The 19,607-nt window shown below is 39.4% G+C and overlaps 1 protein-coding gene across 2 annotated transcripts in view; it reads right to left on the bottom strand.

Moving 5' to 3' along the window:
* Nucleotides 1-4,695: 4,695 nt before the first annotated feature.
* Abhd5 (abhydrolase domain containing 5, lysophosphatidic acid acyltransferase) overlaps nt 4,696-19,607 on the bottom strand; it is a 29,258-nt gene continuing 14,346 nt past the window's right edge. For both annotated transcript variants that reach the window (XM_074059887.1, XM_020169302.2), the window contains exons 4-7: nt 11,247-11,401; nt 7,744-7,855; nt 5,702-5,888; nt 4,696-5,040 (exon numbers count right to left, since the gene is read on the bottom strand). In XM_074059887.1, coding sequence (XP_073915988.1) covers nt 4,951-5,040; nt 5,702-5,888; nt 7,744-7,855; nt 11,247-11,401 — 544 coding nt within the window. In that variant the 3' untranslated portion in view covers nt 4,696-4,950. The remainder of the gene's footprint in view (nt 5,041-5,701; nt 5,889-7,743; nt 7,856-11,246; nt 11,402-19,607) is intronic.

Genomic DNA, 19,607 nt, shown 5'->3' with positions numbered 1-19,607 from the left:
CTACTCCACCAGCCTTTTTGTGCCGGGTATTTTCAAGATAGGGTCTTGAGAACTATTTTCCCAAGCTGGCCTTGAACTGAGATCTCTGCCTCTCCAGTAGCTAGGATTTCAGGTGTGAACCACCAGCGCCCAGCTCTTCCCATTCTTTTATTATAAATTTCTACTATGGAAATTCTTTTTTTTTTTTTGGTAAATTCTTAAACATGCATCAAAGAAGGGGAAACAGAATACCTTAAATAAGCCCCTAGGTGTCTACCACCCAGAATCAACATACAGCACCCTGCTCATTTTATCACTTTCCTGCCCGTTGTCTTTTTCCTTCTAGAGTACTTTCGGACAAATCTCAGCCAAATTTCAACCACAGTTGCTTCAGTGTGTATCTCTAACAGGTAAGGGCTTTGAAAAGTCACTATATATACCATGTTTCACTCTTATTTGTCCTGTGGAATTTCCTATCTTCTGGAGTTGGCGTATTGCTCTGCATGTGGATCCATCTCTAGTGCTTTCTACAAACTCATTAAACGCACAGGCTCAATTACATTCAAGTTGTTTTGCTTGCTATTGTAACGTATCAGTCACATGATTGATACCTGCTTGTTTCTCTTTCAGCAATGCTAAGATTGATAACTGTGTTCAGATAACATCACAGAGCCACCCTTTTCCCAAGTTTTCACATAATACTTTCAGCAACTTAGTCCAGTATTTCATTAGGGGCTGAGGAATGGTGATGTTCTAATCTTATCATTCCTGTGGTACTTAGTTATGACTTTTTTTTTTGGTGGTACTGAAATTTGAACTCAGGGTCTTGAGCTTGCTAGGCAGGCGCTTAACCCTTAACCCCCCACCTTCAGCCCTTTTTTGCTTTAGTTTTTTCAGGTAGGGTCTCACATTTTTGACTGAGGCCAGCCTTGGACCTCAATCCTACCTAAGCACCCCCAAATGGCTGGGATTATAGACATGCTTCACCACACCCAGCTTGGTGTTTTGAGATAGGTTCTAAGTTTTTGCCAGGGCTAGCTTTGAACTGCAACACTGCCATCTCTGCTTCCTGAACAGCTGGGATTATAGGCATGCACCTTTACCCCCCTTCCCCAGTTAAGACTCTTACGTGAAGCGTTTTCCCTCATCAGGTTAACCTGATTCAAAAAGAAGTCTAGTTAAATACTTCTTTTTTTCTATTAATAGTTAAGTTTGTTTTAGTTTTAAAAGTTGCTTTTAATTACATAAAACATTGACAGGATCCCAAAGTAAAAGATACACAAGACACATATCCAGTCACCATCACTGTCCATCACCATACCAGTACCTCCAAAGGTACAATTTTGCTAGTTATTGGTATAATTTTTTCATTGCTTCAAAAAAAAAAAAAAAAAAGCAAACATACATTTTTCTGCCATTTACCATTCCTTCCTTTCACAAAAGGCAGCATGCCACATGTCCCATTACATTTTTCTCTCCTATGTTTTGGAACTGGCCCCAGAACACAATACAGAATGTCCTCACCCCTTTTTAACAGCTGTATAGTATTCCATCATATGGACGTACCATTTCTTCTTCCATCAATCTTCTCTCAATGGAGATCTGGGTAGCTTCCAATCTTTAGCTGTTAGAAATAGTGCTGTAATGAAGAACTTTGTACACAACCAGTTCATATTCTTACCTGTGACTCTCATGTGTTCTTAGAACTACTAGGTTAAAGGTGAAATGCATGTCTGATTTTGCTAGTTACTAACAAGTCCCATCCACAGGGCCCTTTTTGAGCACCTGGTCCCCCCAAGACCTCCCCTGGCCCGTCAGTGTCATGTCTGACTTGGATTTTCTCCAAGCTGACCAGTAGTAAGGAAGGTGTGCCGGTAGTTTCAACACACTTTTCTCTTACTATGAATCTCCTTAGATACTCAAGGCCATTTGCACTTCGTTTTCTGTGAGGTGTCTCTTCATCTTTTTGCCCATTCTTCTTTCAGGTTTTTCTCAAAGTGTAGAAATTCTTCATATTTTAGGACTAATTAGCCCTTTGTGATAAATGTAAACTCTTTTCCTTATCTTTAAACTTCCTTTTTTTGGTCATCCAAAACAATTCTTTTTACTGAAAGATACGAGCTTTCTTTTTTACTGCTTCTGGACGGCCAGTTCTAGGAAAGATTTTTTCCCATTTTCAGATTAGAGAGAAATTCAGCTATTTTCTTCCAGTCATCTAGAGGTTTTCATTTGTATAACGGGATCTCTGAACCATTCAGATTTTATCCCTGTGTACAACGTGAGAAATGGATCACATATTTTTCCATACTGCTAGGCACATGTGTCTAACACCATTTTAAAAGTCTTTTCCTCCACTGATGGCATGACTCAAGTGGTAGAGCACCTGCCTAGTAAGCACCAGGCCCTGAGTTCAAATCCTGGTACCACCCTCCCCCCAAAACCCTGTTAAGTCTTTTCCTTCATTAGTGAGATGCTGATCAAATGTTGAATTTCTAGATGCTATTGTTTATAGAATGTCATAAACATCTAGTAGGTCATCCCTCCTCTTCCAACATTCTTTTCTAGTTCTTCTGTCTTCTTCCCAACACTTTGGTACAGGAAAACAAAACAAAAAATCCTTACTGCTTTATTGGGATCTGGTATGGTCCTTTAAATGTAAAAGATATGCATGTATACAATTTCAAAAGGGTCTTCTAAATAATATTCTGAAAACAAGCCTAGGCACCTCCCCTCCAACCCTGGCAACTATTTTTTGCAAAAACAGTTTTACAAGGACAAGGAAGAAAACGAGATTCATTTCAAGAAACCGCAAGGAAACTGGTAAAGACACGTGTGGTGGCCACGTGAGGGAAGAGAGGCCTTCGCTCAGAACGAGCGTTCACTGGGGTCCTGCAGTGACTGAAATGAAAAGAGTGCCCATGCTTAAGACTCCAGAAGACACAGCTGTGCTGCTGCAGCCACCATCACATAACATTTATTCCAGAAAATAAGGCTAGAGTGTGATGTGCATACCTCAGTAAGTCCAAATACTGCAGTGGAGATTTTAAAGAAAACATTTAGCATATACTGTATTTTTAAGAATTCTAGGGTTATAACTTTCTCTGCTAGTTCAATCTTCACAAAATTACATACATTGTACCCCAAAGAAAAATTTAATTTTTAAAGAGTTACAATAACATTTTTCGAATAAATCAATCAGTAGAAAAATAAGTTTCATTGACAGTTGGGCATATCCACTTTCTGTACAGAAATTTCCTATACAAAAGAAACCAGCATTCACCCACAAAGGATAATCAAAAGAGAGTAGTGTGTCAAACAAAAATATAAAGTACTGCCTAATCTGTACTACTTTCAAGTCTGAATTTGGCCATCCAAAATCCTGACTAAAAAGTAAAGACTATTTTTGTTCTTAAAGCAGAGAACCCTATACTTCCCGGATCTCATTGCCTCTATGCACTATACCCTTGTTCACCTGATGAGTTAGACAGATGGTTCCCTGGGGAGTGCCCGTGTCCTGTAGTGTGATCTGTCTATGGTTTTATAAGTGAGATGATGCTGAAAATCCAACATTCAGTCTTTCTGGTGTTAATCAACAGTGATATAATCTTACATTTTCTAACAACTACAAATTTCCTAGTTAATCATTTAAAAATGTAATAATGCAAACTATCAAACCATCATTTGCTCTAGTTCCCTGTTTTTACTTACATAACCTGCCTTTCTCCCAGATAAGCAATGTTAGTAAAACTTAAGGTAAAGATGCCCTGTTGGTAGCAACCCCATTCAATTTATTTTATAGAGGGTTTTCTCAGTAGCTAGTTACCTCGTGGAGCTTTTTCACAGTTTAAAAGTTTTCCTCATTTTAAAAGCAGAGGAAAGTGCTATACTTGATGGTTGTTACTGTCAAACAGTTCAACCAACATTACAGATTTTTGAAACATTCACTTCAAGTATGTAAATGATTCAATCAATACAACACTCAATATAAAATAAGCCCAGTGGCTGCTCATTTCTGGTGTTATGACTCTTAATAGCACCACCCATTTCTACATTTTAGTGGTAAAATGTAATCCAGTTTTAGCACCCATGTACAAGAGTAAGACGTTCATGAAAATACAGTATGACTTGGCTTACTGGAAGGTAACAGTTTCAATATTCCATGAATGAGGAAATCTGTTCCTGGTTCTTAGAAAAGAATAGCACTAACAGGAAGGAAAAAGGGACAGATTTTTAGTTAAGGCTTCTCAGTACTTAAATCACTTAAGTATTAATGTCATGTTTCCTTAGAAGCACAGAACTGTGTCACACAAAGAAGGTTCCAAGGAGTTACATTGTTGCAGGTCGTATGCCAGGGTGGATCACATTTAAAATGCTGGACAAGGCTTTACAGCCCTGCAGAGGAAAACCAGAAAAATTCATGCTAGTGACTGACTCCCATTCTTTTAATCAAAACTTATCTTTTCACTCTATTTCAAAAATGAAGTGAAGTATTCTAAATAACTGATAAATTTTTATATAAAAATACATCAAATTTGGATTAACTATATCAGTTATTAGACAAAGTAAATAAATGCAAAGAAAATCAAGTGCACCTTACAGTATATAATGTTATAGACCCAGAAATCACTTCTTTAGATTGGCAACACAGACTGCAATATAAGAAGCTAGGTAAAAATGAAAAAAGTCTTAGCTGAAAAATTACCATTTTTCAGTATATCAGAGGGACAAACAACCTTTTATTTAAAGCTATTAAATTTGGAGGCTCTTTTGTGTTTCAATTTTGTGTAGGAGAAAGGAAAGCCATTCTTCTAGAAGGCACTAACTGGTTTAGATGTGCAAGCGACTTCACAGAGAAAATGTGTGCAAAGGATAGTCCAGGAGACTGCTCTTGGGTTTTCTTCCTTACTTTTCATCACGACTGGATTATTATTGAGAACTGTCACCAGGTGTTCTTACAGCGGCGTCGTGTGCTCAGTCCACCGTGTCACAGATCTCCTTTACTTTCTGGTTGAACTCTTCTGGTTGATCTGCATATACATAATGCCCTGCCCCAAGAATAGCCTGGGTGAGGAAAAGTAGTCATGGTCAGTGAGAAGCATCACAGTGATATAGAAGCACATATACTTCAAGATAAAAGTGAGAGCCACTACACTAAAAAAAAAAAAGATAAAAGAATAAGCAAGATTGAGCTATAGTAACTATGAAGGATTTCTGTCAAAGGATCTGAGAATAAATAAGAAAATCTATTGAGTCTTAGTAAAATTTTATATGCAAAGAAACTCAAAACAAGCACACTCTAACTTGACCACTACACAGAGCGCTAATGTGCGCTTGTGAGGTGGGAGCTGGCTGAGCTGCTTCTGGACCTGTCCCTCTTTTAGTCCCTCTTGTAGACTAGCAAGACCCCTGAGAAAGGTGAGTCACTATACGGACATAATGGTGTGGCTCAAACCCTGTTCCCCGACGATGGGAAGCTGAGACACAAGGATTGCAAGTTCAAGAGTAGCCTGAGCTACACAGGGAGACCCTGTCTCAAAACAAACAACCCCTCCCCCCAAAAAAACAAACCCTGATCTCATTATGTGTGAGATGAAGTCTCTGACTGAGGCTGCAGGTACAGCTTAGACAGGAAATGATGAGGATGACTAGAAACCTCATTTAAAGTAGGTAATAAAACAGAGTTCATCTGTGACTGAAGACCCAATCCAAGCCACACACTTACTATTGTCTTCACATATGAATGTGGTCGCAGTGACTGGATGCTGGTGCCAGAATTGCCATCTATGCAGGATCGGGCACCGAAGATCACTGAGACTGGAATGTCAGGGTCCATTTTACCAATTCGCTGGAGCATGGGCCTTTTTGCCCATCCATAAGGAATAGTCATGTTCTTGAAAGCTGTCTCACCACTTTCAAGGAAAGGAGAAAAACACACTGTAGGATTCTTGGGGATGAGTCTGCATTGCAGCCTCAACTCTATCAAAGCACACCCCTAAGCTTCTCCAGCACTTAGGAAAACCTCAGTGAATATAGAGAGTTATTCACTAGATAGTGTAAGGAAGAAATCTCACAGTGGACATAACACTGTTAGATCAACAAGGCTGCTATGTGTACTCTAGTTAATTAAAGGTATCTTCTTCCAATTCAAAATATGTAATTCTGCTTTTAAATATTTAAATTATTTAAGAATAGGTAAGATGTTTTTCACTCTGAAATATCTCAAACTGATATAGATAGAAGGTAGCTTTTCCATGGGTTCATGGCACTAGCTTTTGACCCACAATGGTAAAACCACTACCAAATAAGAGAAAACTCAGATTACATATTTTTGCTAACTCCCAGGAAGGGCCAATTTTGCTGTAATTTCTGCCATACTTGAAGGACTAGGCATCATTCTGAATTGTCTCTTATGGACAATTTGAGTTTCAAAATAAGAAAGGCAACACTTATGGACTACACAGGCAAATATAATCACAAAATGAGAGGAACTGCAGAGTAAAACACTAAGATTGTGCAGGAAAATGCACTGATATTCCTGCAACAGGCCCCTAAAAACTGCTAAACAGGTCAATAAAGTGTGCAACTGAGTCATAAAACTTCAACCTCTTGGATTGGGAACCTCCAGCCTTCCTCATTCTTGGCAGAAAACCACTAACCTACTTTATTAAAAAGACTGAGGCTATAGTTACACCTACCAATAGCTTCATGACCTAATCTGCCTAATAGGCAGGTTACACAGTTTCTGCCAAAAGTGAGGGAGGGAGGAAGAAAGAAGGCAGCTTGTTTCTGCATCTAGCCTCTCAGCCTGTACCCAGGTCTGTCTTAGACAGAATGAAGTAGCACTTTAGTATGGTTCAAGGTCCTCCTATACTAGAATCACCTGGAGTATCTGTCAGAGATGCATCCTAGAACCACTGAATCAGTCTTAAAAGGAGGGCTCAGGAGTTGCTTTTTTAACAAGCTCCCCAATAATTCTGGTATACAACAAAGCAAAGAACTGTGGCTCTCATCCCATTTTTGATGCTCTTCCTTTCTTAGAAACTCTAAAGCCCACTATCTTCAGACTCTGCTTTCTCTCCTGCTACCTTGCATCTAACACTCATAAACCAGGCTTAAAAATGAATATATTTTGTTTCCTTGTTTCCTATGGCTACTGTGCACCCACCTTCATACTATCCTTCTCCTACCTCTCCTCCAATTCTGTCAGTGTACGTGCAGAATTCACTCTCCCCTCCACCCAACCCTCACCCACTGAAGCTGTTTCTCATGCTGATATAGAAATGTTAAGAGTAGCTCAATAAAAAGGGGGAGTGTGTAATTGTTAAGTGAACTTGAAAAAAGCTGTACAGCATTTCCCATGCACTTGGGAACTTCAATACCCTTACTATATGTAGTAAAAGATCCATGATACAGAAAACCAGTTACTGTTCGGCACCTCCATCTTTTGTGGAACAGTCATACTCAGTTTCAGAAACACTGTCTTATGTGAAATTCTTTTTTATCTCACCACCTCCTAGAGACTCCTAAGATCAAGACTTCGTCAACTTATCCATAAGAACTTCAGGGGAAGAAAGTACACTTCCCCATGAAAACCAGCACAATGTTTTACATAGTAAGTACTCTAAGAATAGATAAACAATTATCAATTATTATACATATGTCCTTTTAAATCTACTTAACTACTGATAACCTGAACTACTCACCTATTTTCAAAAAGAAAAATTTAAAGTACAAACACAGCAAATTTAGAATACTGAATCTTACCTTGGAGTCTGTACATTACAATGATAGATGTATTCTGTCACAGTGTCGTCTTTAAACATTGAAGAATATTTCCGTTTGAAGTCAGGCCTTAAACGCTGCACTAGACTTAGACCTGTTTAATAGAGCATAAATGATAGCATATGCACTAAATGATATAGAAAGTTCCTGTGCTTGTTCATATAGCACATGTGAAATGCATACATTTTAGGTGGGGAAAAAAGCACACATCTTGGAAGCTGCTCTCCTCAAGTTCCCTAAGGGAGAGTGAAGTAAGAACATTGACTTGCACATGTGTTTTAGGAGTTCAAAGACATATTAGTTCTCTAGGACTTGCTTTGTATGAGAATAATAAAGAATTTATTATTATGTTAATTTTAACATAACATTAACTTATAACTTGTATTCCCTTCATGATTACAACAATGAAGCAAATTGGGATATATGAATATTTCTGTGAGAAATACTCAGTTTCTGTTTGGGACCTCTAACACTCCTTCCTGAGATCATCCAGGTGGCTCCACACTCCTACTCCTGAGGAGTGAAGCAAGGCCCCAAGGATGAAGCATAGACACTTCTTCAGGCCACAGTTTTTCATTCTGGTGGCCCAGGCACTGGCAGTGTCTTGCTGTTGCCCAGGCTGGCCTCAAACTCACAGTAGCCCTTCTTCACCTCCCCAGTGCTAGGATTACAGGTGGGAATCGCCATACCCAGCAAGGTTTTACGTATTTATTGGCCCTCTCTTCCTATCTCTGAAGAAATCACATGCTCCACCAAGGATTTTATGATGCAATTGATATTCTACATCACCTCTGCCAACCCCAAATGTAAGCAATAATGGAAGACACAGGGCATGGTGTTACAGATCCTTTCAGATGTCTCCTCCCTCACCCCTTACTGCCTCCTCATTTCTTTTCATACTTCACTTTTCCCATAATTGCTATTTGTGTGCCTGCAATCCAGTGGAGTTCATTTGCCTTTCCAGACTGTACAGATGAAATGAAGCTCTTAAGTAGTTCACCCAAGGAGGATCTGGTACACAGGAGTGGTTCTACTTGAGAGAAATAAAAGACTTGGGATAGGTAAAAGAGTACTGAGGGAGTGTTGTGTAGTTACCAACTTGACCCTGTGCTCCCTTCTGAATGTTGTAATCCCACTGTTCTCCTTACCTAAAGGGATGGCCACAGAGCAAGGAGGGGCTAGGGCTGAGCACAGCGAACAGAACTGAGTCATCTGTACAGTAGTCATTTCCACACCCTCATCCACCTCCCACACCTCTCTCCTTTTCTTGCTTACAGAATCCTACTTGTCTTATAGAACTGATTAGGTAGAATTGTGCCTAGGAAGGGTGGCCCTTCCCTTTAGATCTGGAAAAAATCATGAATAGTCTGTAATAGAAACCTATTTTTTTTGCTGGTGGAAGAACTAGGGGTAGGCAGAGATGGAATGGGAGGTCTACTGGAGCCTTCTTCCCTGATAAACAGCATTCTAGAGAGAAGGACCATTTTCCATACTTTCTTTTTTTTTGTTTCAGATGCTGTTTTGTGAGATAAGACTACTTGTCAAGGTAACCACTGAATAACAACAAGGAAAAGGTCAAGAGAATCACAAAAGAAACCAGCCTTAACATCAATGAAATCATCAACTCCAGACTTCTTTTTTTTTTTTTTTTCATTTTTCTTTTATTATTCATATGTGCATACAAGGCTTGGTTTATTTCTCCCCCCTGCCCCCACCCCCTCCCTTACTACCCACTCCACCCCCTCCCGCTCCCCCCTTCAATACCCAGCAGAAACTATTTTGCCCTTATCTCTAATTTTGTTGTAGAGAGAGTATAAGCAATAATAGGAAGGAACAAGGGGTTTTGCTGGTTGAGATAAGGATAGCTATATAGGGGATTGACTCACATTGATTTCCTGTGCGTGGGTGTTACCTTCTAGGTTAATTCTTTTTGATCTAACCTTTTCTCTAGTACCTGGTCCCCTTTTCCTATTGGCCTCAGTTGCTTTAAGGTATCTGCTTTAGTTTCTCTGCATTAAGGGCAACAAATGCTAGAGGCACCTGCACATCCATGTTTATTGCGGCACTATTCACAATAGCCAAGTTATGGAAACAGCCAAGATGCCCCACCACTGACGAATGGATTAAGAAAATGTGGTATCTATACACAATGGAATTTTATGCAGCCATGAAGAAGAACGAAATGTTATCATTCACTGGTAAATGGATGGAATTGGAGAATATCATTCTGAGTGAGGTTAGCCTGGCTCAAAAGACCAAAAATCGTATGTTCTCCCTCATATGTGGACATTAGATCAAGGGCAAACACAACAAGGGGATTGGACTATGAGCACATGATAAAAGCGAGAGCACACAAGGGAGGGGTGAGGATAGGTAAAACACCTAAAAAACTCCAGACTTCTTGTTAGGAAACAATAAAAGGCCCTATGGTTTAAGCCATTTAGTTACGTATTCAGTTACTTATAGCTAAAAGCACTCAAGTTGTAAAGGAGAAATGCAGAGGCACAGGCCATCATTATCTGTGGCAATAAGGGAAGAAAATTCCCATGGCTAAGTGCTGAGACACAGAAGCTAGGATTCAGAGACTAAACACTGATACCTCAAAATATGACCTGAAATATATATCGGGGGAGGGGAGTGTCTTCAAAATGTTTGTGGAAAGAATGACATTATCTTCCCACCACACTGAAATCATAGAGAAAGGAAAGAATCTGTGAGTATGGTGGTCAGTATCTCTTATCCTCACAGTTGATTGAGTGAGATTTTGCAATCTCCCATCAGTCTTTTATAAACTGGCCAGTTGCTCTCAAATGGTCACCAACAGGTCAACATGCTACACTTCTCCCCATGCCCTGGGCTCCAGATATACTTCCCAAGACACACTGCTGGCTTGGCCTTTTTTTCAGAATGTTAAAGACTGACTGACTTCATCCTTAGCATTTCCCTCCTTCTCTGACTTGCTAATAACTTATAATGTTTGCAATATAAAGTCCTCTGTAGGAGAAAAGCTGGTTTCATTCATCTTTGTGTAGTCTGCTACTTACTAGAAGAGGACAAGAAAGAGTAAGAGCTGAGCCTTGTTTGTTTTTCGGATTTTGATCAACACTGGTGATCAGCAAATACAGATGGCTGCGTGCTTATGGTGGTTCGACTTACGATGGTACGGAAGTGATATGTATTCAGTACAAGTCATATTTGAATCTTGAGCCTTCTCTGGGTGTGATATATGGCACGATACTTTACTGTGAAGCTTGGCAGTGGCAGTGATCCACAGCTCTCAGTCAGCCATGTTATCACAAGGTCAAAAAGCCAGTGCTCTAAAGTGTACTGTGTTGCTAAGTCACAACGTTTGTATTAAACGTATTTTTGCCTTAATGTGTTTCCGGCTTACATTTACCAGCTGTAACCCCTTCTAAGTCGGGAGGTGTCTGCACTACTCTACAGCTGACCTGTAAGCACTCTGTTTTCTGAGACTACGCACTCACCAAAGGGTCCTGCAATCCTGAGGCCGGCCAGAGGGTTAAAGGGAGTTAATGCTGCTCCTAAGGCTCTGATCCAAACAGGAATCGGCCTGTCTTGGTCAGCAAGGTCTGGTCGCTCAGGAAAGCCCCAAGGTTCCACTAAAATGAGGTGACCAACCCTGTTGGAGAAAGAAGAGATTTAAGTTCGTTTGGTGAATTTATCCTAAAACTATAAAGAACTAGCAAATTTACAGATCAAAGGTAGAAGGAGCCACCTGCAAAATCTTTCATGTTAAAGAGAAGACAAATTGCTGAATGGGTCATGCCATGCTCTTTACTGCATGTAATACTTCAGACCCAGTCGTACTTAGGAGGAGTATTTTTGGGTAAAGATGGCTTTATTTATAATATATCTAAGTCAGGATAACAAAAGATGGATGAAGGTAGGGCATTTAATTGTGTTTTTCAGAAAAGGACAAGACAAGAGAGGAGGGGGGGAGAGGAGGGGAGGAGAAGAAAGGAGAGGGGAGGGAAGAAAGCATTTGTTTAAACTATACTTTGGCAGATGATACAGAGCAATCATTCTAAAAATTTAAGAGAAGTTAGGACTTAAAATAGGCTCAAAAGTACTTTAAATTAAATGAATTTTTAAAACAAACACGAGAATAATTTAAACAGACTGAAAATATAACCTTTATAGTTTGGGAGCCTGAAATCTGGTGAAAAGAAACCTGTCTATCTACCATACTTACTGGTATTATAATCTGTTTCTAATCCTCTCCCAAATTTCTTCTTTACTAACTAAACAGAGTCATTACAACTTCAAATAAAATTATCTCATACCATTAATAGTTTCAACTTTTCCATTTTACGAAACTTGTTCCCGAAAAAGAAAAAACAGAATTACTTCCATGTGGCTGTGTTATGCTTTTGTATGTCATAAAGATTCTAAACCAAGCACAAAGGTCTTCCTGACACAATACAATATTCAACTCTAAATAGCCAACAAACGCCAGGCAAAATCTCCCAAGGATGAATTGACAATGGTTCTAAAGTCCCTTTCCTAAGTCATAACTGAAACAGAAAGGGAAAAACTAAAAAACGTGCCAGATGGTATTATTCCTTATATAAAATCTGCTTTTAATATTTCTATCAGCACATGTAAGCATGAGTCAATAATGAGTTTCTTATTTTGACTGTATTTTCTTTAACAGCTTTAGAACAGTCCCACGGCAGAGAGCTCTATGGCCCATGGAGAATCCTCTAATCATTCACCATGGATGGGAGGGAAGCTGAGACACACTGTGTAATCACACCAGGATGCAATGCTAGTTAACAATAGGACTAAAACCCACATTTCCCCCATGACAGCATATAAACAAATGGCAGCAAGTTATTGCACAGGCTTTCTTTCCTAAAAACATCCAAAGCATCATGAAGGGAAAGGTAAAGCTTCATTCACTAATGCTAGGCCAGTCTAATGCTGACCTCTGGATTGCACAGCATGAGGAGACCTAAGGAATATGACTATGAATCTGTGTGACGACATGGGCCCTTGAGTGTTCCATATACTTAGTGTGCTTTTACAACCTAAAAATTTTATATGAGAATATTTGTAACAGTATATGAGAAAGAGACTGGAAATCAGTCTTTTTTTTTATTATTAAAAAGACTATCTCTTACATTATAACCACTTCCTAAATTCCTTTTGTTATAGCCCACAACATTAAGGAAGGGGTAACAGGAGGCATGCCAGAGATATGAATGGAATTAATGAAATAGCCACGTACCTGAAGGCAGCGAAAATTCATGTTGGGAAACGACCAGTATTACTCATTACTGACTTCTGTCCTAGAGAGAGCAATCAGCTCTTGATTAAAATATAACCTATCATGCTGGTGTGTGCTGGAAGCTGAGGCAAGAGGATTGTGAGTTTGAGGGCAGCTGGGCTACAAACAGCCAACTAACTAACTAACTAACTGTGTGTGTGTGTGTGTGTGTGTCTGTGAGTGTCTGTGTGTGTGTACGTACTGTAAAAGAAGGTGAAACTTTTGTTACAAATTTGTTAAGGGACTTTGTCCCGAAAGAGCTCTAGGCTCTTTCTAACCTGCTGACCCAGGATGTAGAGGACAAAAGGGAAGTCTCACCTTCCTCCAGATGAGTCTTTTTGTTTCTGCTTTAATACTGTCTTGGCTTGCTTAAATATAATCTTCAAAATATCATCCCTATATGAAAATACCAGCTTCAAAAATTATGCAAACTGTGCATACTAGGGTAGAGTAACCTTTTTTTGTTTGGTTTTGAAAAGAAAGAAGCTGCCCCTAGACATATCCAACTCTGTGTCTTCAGAACCTGGCCTCATGCTCCAGCACATGGCAGATCCTCAGATTGTTATGCTTTCCATGGCTCCTTTGGGTCCTCATCTATAATCACATACAAATTCTATAAAGTACAGTCATAGAGTGAGCCTAGTTAGTCCAACCTGGATTGCTCTGATCCCCCGATGACACTGGGACACTGCTGCTTATTTGCTATATTAATCTCTCAGGTCACTCCTCATTAGTGAGTAATAAAACCAGTTTAGTGGGTAAAGAGACAGTGTGGATTTTTTTTTTCTGTGTTAAATAAATTTGTGTTATTTGGAATGGAAAACATATCATCTTCAATATAATATAAGCATGAGTATTGTCCCACAAAACTTTCATCTCAGATACACACAAACATAGAAAATTCTTACTGAGGCTTATAATAAAAAATGTTTTTTAAAAAGAAGGTTTTTTGGCAGCACTGGGGATTGAACTCAGGGCCTCACACTTGCCAGCCAAGTGCTCTACCACCTGAGTTATGTCTCCAAGTTCTTTTTGCTTTTTGTTTTTCAAATAGGGCCTCATGCTAACTGCCTGGGCTGGCCTAAAACTTCTGCCTCCCAAGAAGTGTGCCACCACGCCTGGCTTGTTTTTGAGACAGGGCTTGTTTTTGAGACAGGGCGCCAGTGGCTCATGCCTGTAATCCTAGCTACTCAGGAGGCAGAGATCAGGAGGATCAAGGTTCGAAGCCAGTCTGGGTAAATAGTTTGTGAGACCGTATCTCAAAAAACCCATCAAAAAAAGGGCTGGTAGAGTGGCTTGAGGTGTAGGTCTTGAGTTCAAGCCCCAGCACCATGCACACACACAAAAGCTAGACCACACAAAGCACTTAGGCTGGTAGCTATCAAATGGTATCCAGTAAATGTACTGGAAGACTACTACTGAAAAATTTATTCCAGAGAGCATGAGAAGGCAATGGTTAAAACAGGTGAGCAACACATCATTTAACTTTTATTCTTTAGGAAAGCCTAAAGATCACAGGTTTTGGCTCATGGATTATTATAACCTTGCACCACACCAAGCTCCCAGGCTATCGTCTTACCTTCTCTTCTAGTCAAAGAATTGCCTCCTCACTTGGTAGGAGTTACTTGGCTTTTAAACTATTAAAGTTATACAAACTCTACTCTCTAATATTCCACAGAATATATGTTGATGGGATTGTCAGTTCATAGCCAGGGTAAGGAAGGGGTCCAATAAGACACATACATGAGTCATCCCCTCAGAAATCTTGGTCAAGAACCCAAGACTGATTTAAACTACAGGAAAAACAAAGAACCAGCAGAGCAGGAACAAGAGAATAGCCCACCAATTTTGAAGGTGTGTAGGTCCATTCTTCTTGATGTTAGTCATTGATGTTAGAGTTACCTTGAGTTGGAAGATGATGAGCAAACTACACCTTTAAGGGAAAAGCAGCAGGTAACATCTGTACCAACAAACTGGGACAAGATTAAACTCTGTCTAAATAATGGACTAGCTGCTGAGCAGAAAGGTACATACACCTGAGAGATTCAGTCAGTCACTAGCTAGAAAGAATGCAACAAGGGGTAAGGGAGGGGGCTGGGGGAAGAGGGGAGAAATAACCCAAACAATGTATGTACATATGAATAAAATAAAAATTAAAAAAAAGAATGTAACAAGAACAATCAGTTCCAGAAAGGACTTGCCTTATGAAACAAGGAAAGGAATAAATGAGAAGGATCAGAAAGAATTCAAGTTAGTGCAGTGCACAAAGAAGGCATTCTGAAAATAAAGTTGGACTCAGGTACTTCCCACTGGTTCCACACCACTGGGGGAGGATGGGGAAGATCTTGGGGACAATGACCTCTGCACCATCTACTCCTGGTGAAGTGAAACACCTTTCTTCTCAAGAGAAACCAGGAAGAATTATTCAGCCAGGTCTGCATAATCAGGAGACAGTCAGACAAGATCATAGGGAAAGTATGCAAGATACAATTATTTGAAAACTGCAAACCTTTTGTTAGTGAAGACTAGTGTAAACTACTCTATTGTAACTTGGAACAGATCTCTTTGGAAATTGCTTTCTCTTTTTTTTTGCTGTTTTTTTGCTTACTTTTTGTTTGTTTTTAAGTCAGGGTCTTGCTAGGTAGCCCAGGTTGGCCTCAAACTCACGATCCTCCTGCTTTAGCCTCTCAAATACTGGGATAACAGGTGTGTACCAACATGCCTGGCTCACTAACCATTTTGTAAGTTAAAAGGTTCTATAATCTCCTTTTTCTTAGTTTATAACAAACACCTGTAAAACACAGATAGTCTTTATGAGAGAAGGAAAATTAAAATGAAAAGCTGAGCACACTGTTGAAAGAAAGGTGATGGTATCTTGGCTATTACTTCTGGTTTAATTAACTGTCTCTTATGAAGTAGTTTTTTTTTTATTGTTTTTTTTTTTTTTTTTTTTTGTGGTACTGGGGCTTGAACTCAGTGCCTTCACCTTGAGCCACTCTACCAGCTCTATTGTTGTGAAGGGCTTTTCGAGATCGGGTACTGTGAACTATTTGCCCAGGGATGGCTTCGAACCATGATGTCCTGATCTCTGCCTCTTGAGTAGCTAGGATTACAGGTGTGAGCCACTGGCTCAGAACGAAGTAGGTTTTATAGAACGGCAGCCAAGCAGCCAAAGACTTCTCACACATCAAGTGGCCCTACTGCTCATGACCCAGCATGTCAATGTACTAGTGCAACTACAGGTGGCAGCTCTGATTATTAAACTTGGTAGTAAAAGAACTGAGATGAACATGTCAGGGGGAAGGAGCAAGGAGATTTGCCTTTTTCTTGGTCACCTACTAGCCGGTTCATCACTTCTGTGCCCCACCAGACACATGGGCCTTTCCAGAATGGCCCAGGTGTCTGACTCGCACGAGGTCTTTGTAATTTCTGTCCCACTGCCTGAACACACTCCTGCCACTCAATGTTTCTCCTTGCGACCTCAGCTTGAACTGCACTTCTTTAGGGTAAAAAGCGCTCATTAAGCTCTCATAGCACTGCCCACTTCACTACAGCACTAACCACAGCTGTCATGCCACCACGTGTTATTCCATGCGTGGTCCTCCCATACACTGCAGCCTTGTATACACAGGGCTTCCATGCCCTGTTCCCTTCTGCTCACCAGCCAGACCAGCACACAGCGTAACACCTGGCATACACCTGCAGATATGATGAAGCAAAGAAGCAGTCCTTTATTTACAGTATGATTAATACCATCTATTGTAAAAAAAAAATAGGTGGCTTAAAATGACTGTCAAAATTTATAACATGAATAGAATTCAGCTGCCTCTTCAGACAACTTCTTCTTAAAGAAAAATAAAATACTGGCCCAAAATATTATTTAAGTACAACCAGCCTGATGGAATATGATACCACAGTATTTCCTTCATCACTAATATATCAATGAAAGAATCATCCTGGGGCTTCTTCATGAAGTATACCAAGTACTTACTACTCAGTTTATCAGTGTGAAGACTCTGGGGGTGGGGTGGTTATGGGATCACCCTCACAAGTGTGGCTATGAAACTTTTATAGACAAAGGCACTTTGTTACTTTTTAAAGTGACCTGTCCATATCAAACACACCAAAAAACAGCAAAAAAATTATCAGCTTTTATTTGTTCTTTATCATAAGATACTCCTTAAGCAGGGACATGAAAATAGGCATTTTCACCCTTCTCAAACTGTCTTATAAAAATAAAGAATGGAAGAATAGGACTGTCCATAAAAGATAAGGACTGAAATGGATATGGATTGGGATTCTAATTCTCAACAAATGAAACAGTTACTTTTATCTTTTTCCTCCATGAGGAAAACGAAAAAAATCAAGACACTGTTCTTTTACTTGAAAAAAAAAATAAAGATTATATATCTGCTACCCCTGAAGAGACAAAAAAAAAAAAAGGTAACTAGGAAACAGAGACAAAAGATGCACAGTGAGCAAAAAAAATTATTGAATTTTATTGGCCTCCAGACCACTTTTTCCTTCCCCCATTACCTCTCTGAATTTTTCTGATCTAGGCTGGGCATCATGGTGCATGCCTATAATATCAGAACTCAGTAGGCTGATGCAAGGAGGATCGTGGGTACTATGCCAGCTGGGATACATAATGAGGCCCTGTCTTAGAAAACCAAACCAAAAAAAAAAAAGCTATTTGGATCAAGAGAAACATGGCTGGAGAGCATATTTACAGTAGTGGGCTGCACACTTGTTTAGTTGACACTAAGCAGACTGCTCAACTGCACCAGAGAAATTGTGTATGCGGCTGAGAAGCCTCCCTAGCACAGGTAAAGCATTCCAGGTGCACAGAAAGCAGGTGGACAACCGCTGGGAGTGCTGGCTGGAGTAAACACTAAGTGCTAAGCCACACTCAATATGAAGTTCCCTATGACAGACACACATACTTGGAGCAATCATGACTGGGATAGCTGAAAATAAAGACAATGCTATTATTTTGAAATTAACTTGTGTTTAATAATTTAAGTTTTATGCAGTTAAGAATATAGGCTTAAAACAAGAAAAAGAAAAACTAGAAATAAAAAAAGGAGAACAGAACAAGGTTGAATATCTGTATCTTAGTGGTGACCAGAGGAATTTAGACCTTCCAGATAATCCAAGTTCTCTCATGTTCATCTATTACTACTATTTAATGGTTCTAGGTCCTGATACAGTATTCTACTTTTATTTCTAACATTAGATACAAACATCCAAAAAAATCATTTTCTAAAGCATAGTCCAGCATGCAGGAATTGCTGGCTCTCATTTCAAAACCTGTTGCTATTCTTTTACAGATGGTTTTAAAGTGTTTACTCCCCTCTGGATTTCTGAAGCCACTCTATTTCTTTACAGCATTTCAATACTGTGAATGAAAATCTCACCAACTTACCTAATCAGTATACAGCTGTGAAGGGTAGGAATTGTATGACTTAGGGATTTAATGATCAGGGTCTAGCCCAGAATCCCATATTACAAAAGACAGTCATAATAAATGCCTGATTAAAAAAAACAAAACAAAACAAAGGAAGTCCAACCCCACAAATAGCTCTGTTCTCTTATCTTCTATCTTCTCCTCCTTCCCCCACAAATTCAGCTAGATATCTGTCACTTAGAATAGGGCACGATAAAAAAGAATAATCCCAAAATGCAAGAGAAGTAAATGAGTTTCCTTTGAAAGAACAGTCAGTCAGTCAGTTGACAAGACTATTACTATCTAGCACATATTGAACTATGCTCTCGCCAGAAAAATCAGATAGAAAGGCTGGAATTTAGATAATTCATCTATGGAGAAAAAGTGGCTGTGTCAGAGGAAGAAACCCTCCTAAATACAGGGCTGCTGTACCACATGCCAAACACTGTGTAGGATACAGGCTTGGAGTTATGCAATGCGGTGCCCTCACAGGCAGTGTAGGCACTCTGACAATGACCATCACTCTATGTCTCTCACAGTGCTCAATATCAAAGTCAAATGTAATTGTGGATTTCAAAATTAGCCCACAGAAAAATACACTGACAACACAAAAATGCCGATATTCACTCTTTTGTTTCATTCCAAAAGATGACCAAAACACAGATAAGTTTTTCTTCTATTTTCTTAGCATTCAAATGTCACTGCCTCTCAGAATAGCAATATGAATAACAGGAAACAGTATGAAAAATAAGGTGAAGAAAGGAAATAATGCTAGCAAGGTTCTGAAGCAAACATTATTAATTTAATGCCTGAAAAATATGTAATGAGAAATGCTAGGGAAAAGTATAACTAAAAACCACGTAAGAGTCACTATGAAAGAAACTAAAGTTTAGAGGTTATAGGGTTTTCTAACTTTAACCAGCTGGCTCCCATTGCAGTTCCCTGTAACTTAGAAAAGGTTGGGAAAAGCCTGCTGCATCCTCAGGTTTAATGATGATGATAAACAGTAATACCACAATAATTTTTACTTGTGGCTTAAAATTATTCATTTTTATAGAATTCTAAATAGCAAACAGAAAGGCCTTTATCAAGCTTATCAACATGTAAGTT

Source organism: Castor canadensis, chromosome 17 (genome assembly GCF_047511655.1).
Source record: "Castor canadensis chromosome 17, mCasCan1.hap1v2, whole genome shotgun sequence".
Classification (NCBI taxonomy): domain Eukaryota; kingdom Metazoa; phylum Chordata; class Mammalia; order Rodentia; family Castoridae; genus Castor; species Castor canadensis.
The sequence above is the reverse complement of the archived record's forward strand: the minus strand, read 5'-3'. Positions and strand labels throughout refer to the sequence as shown.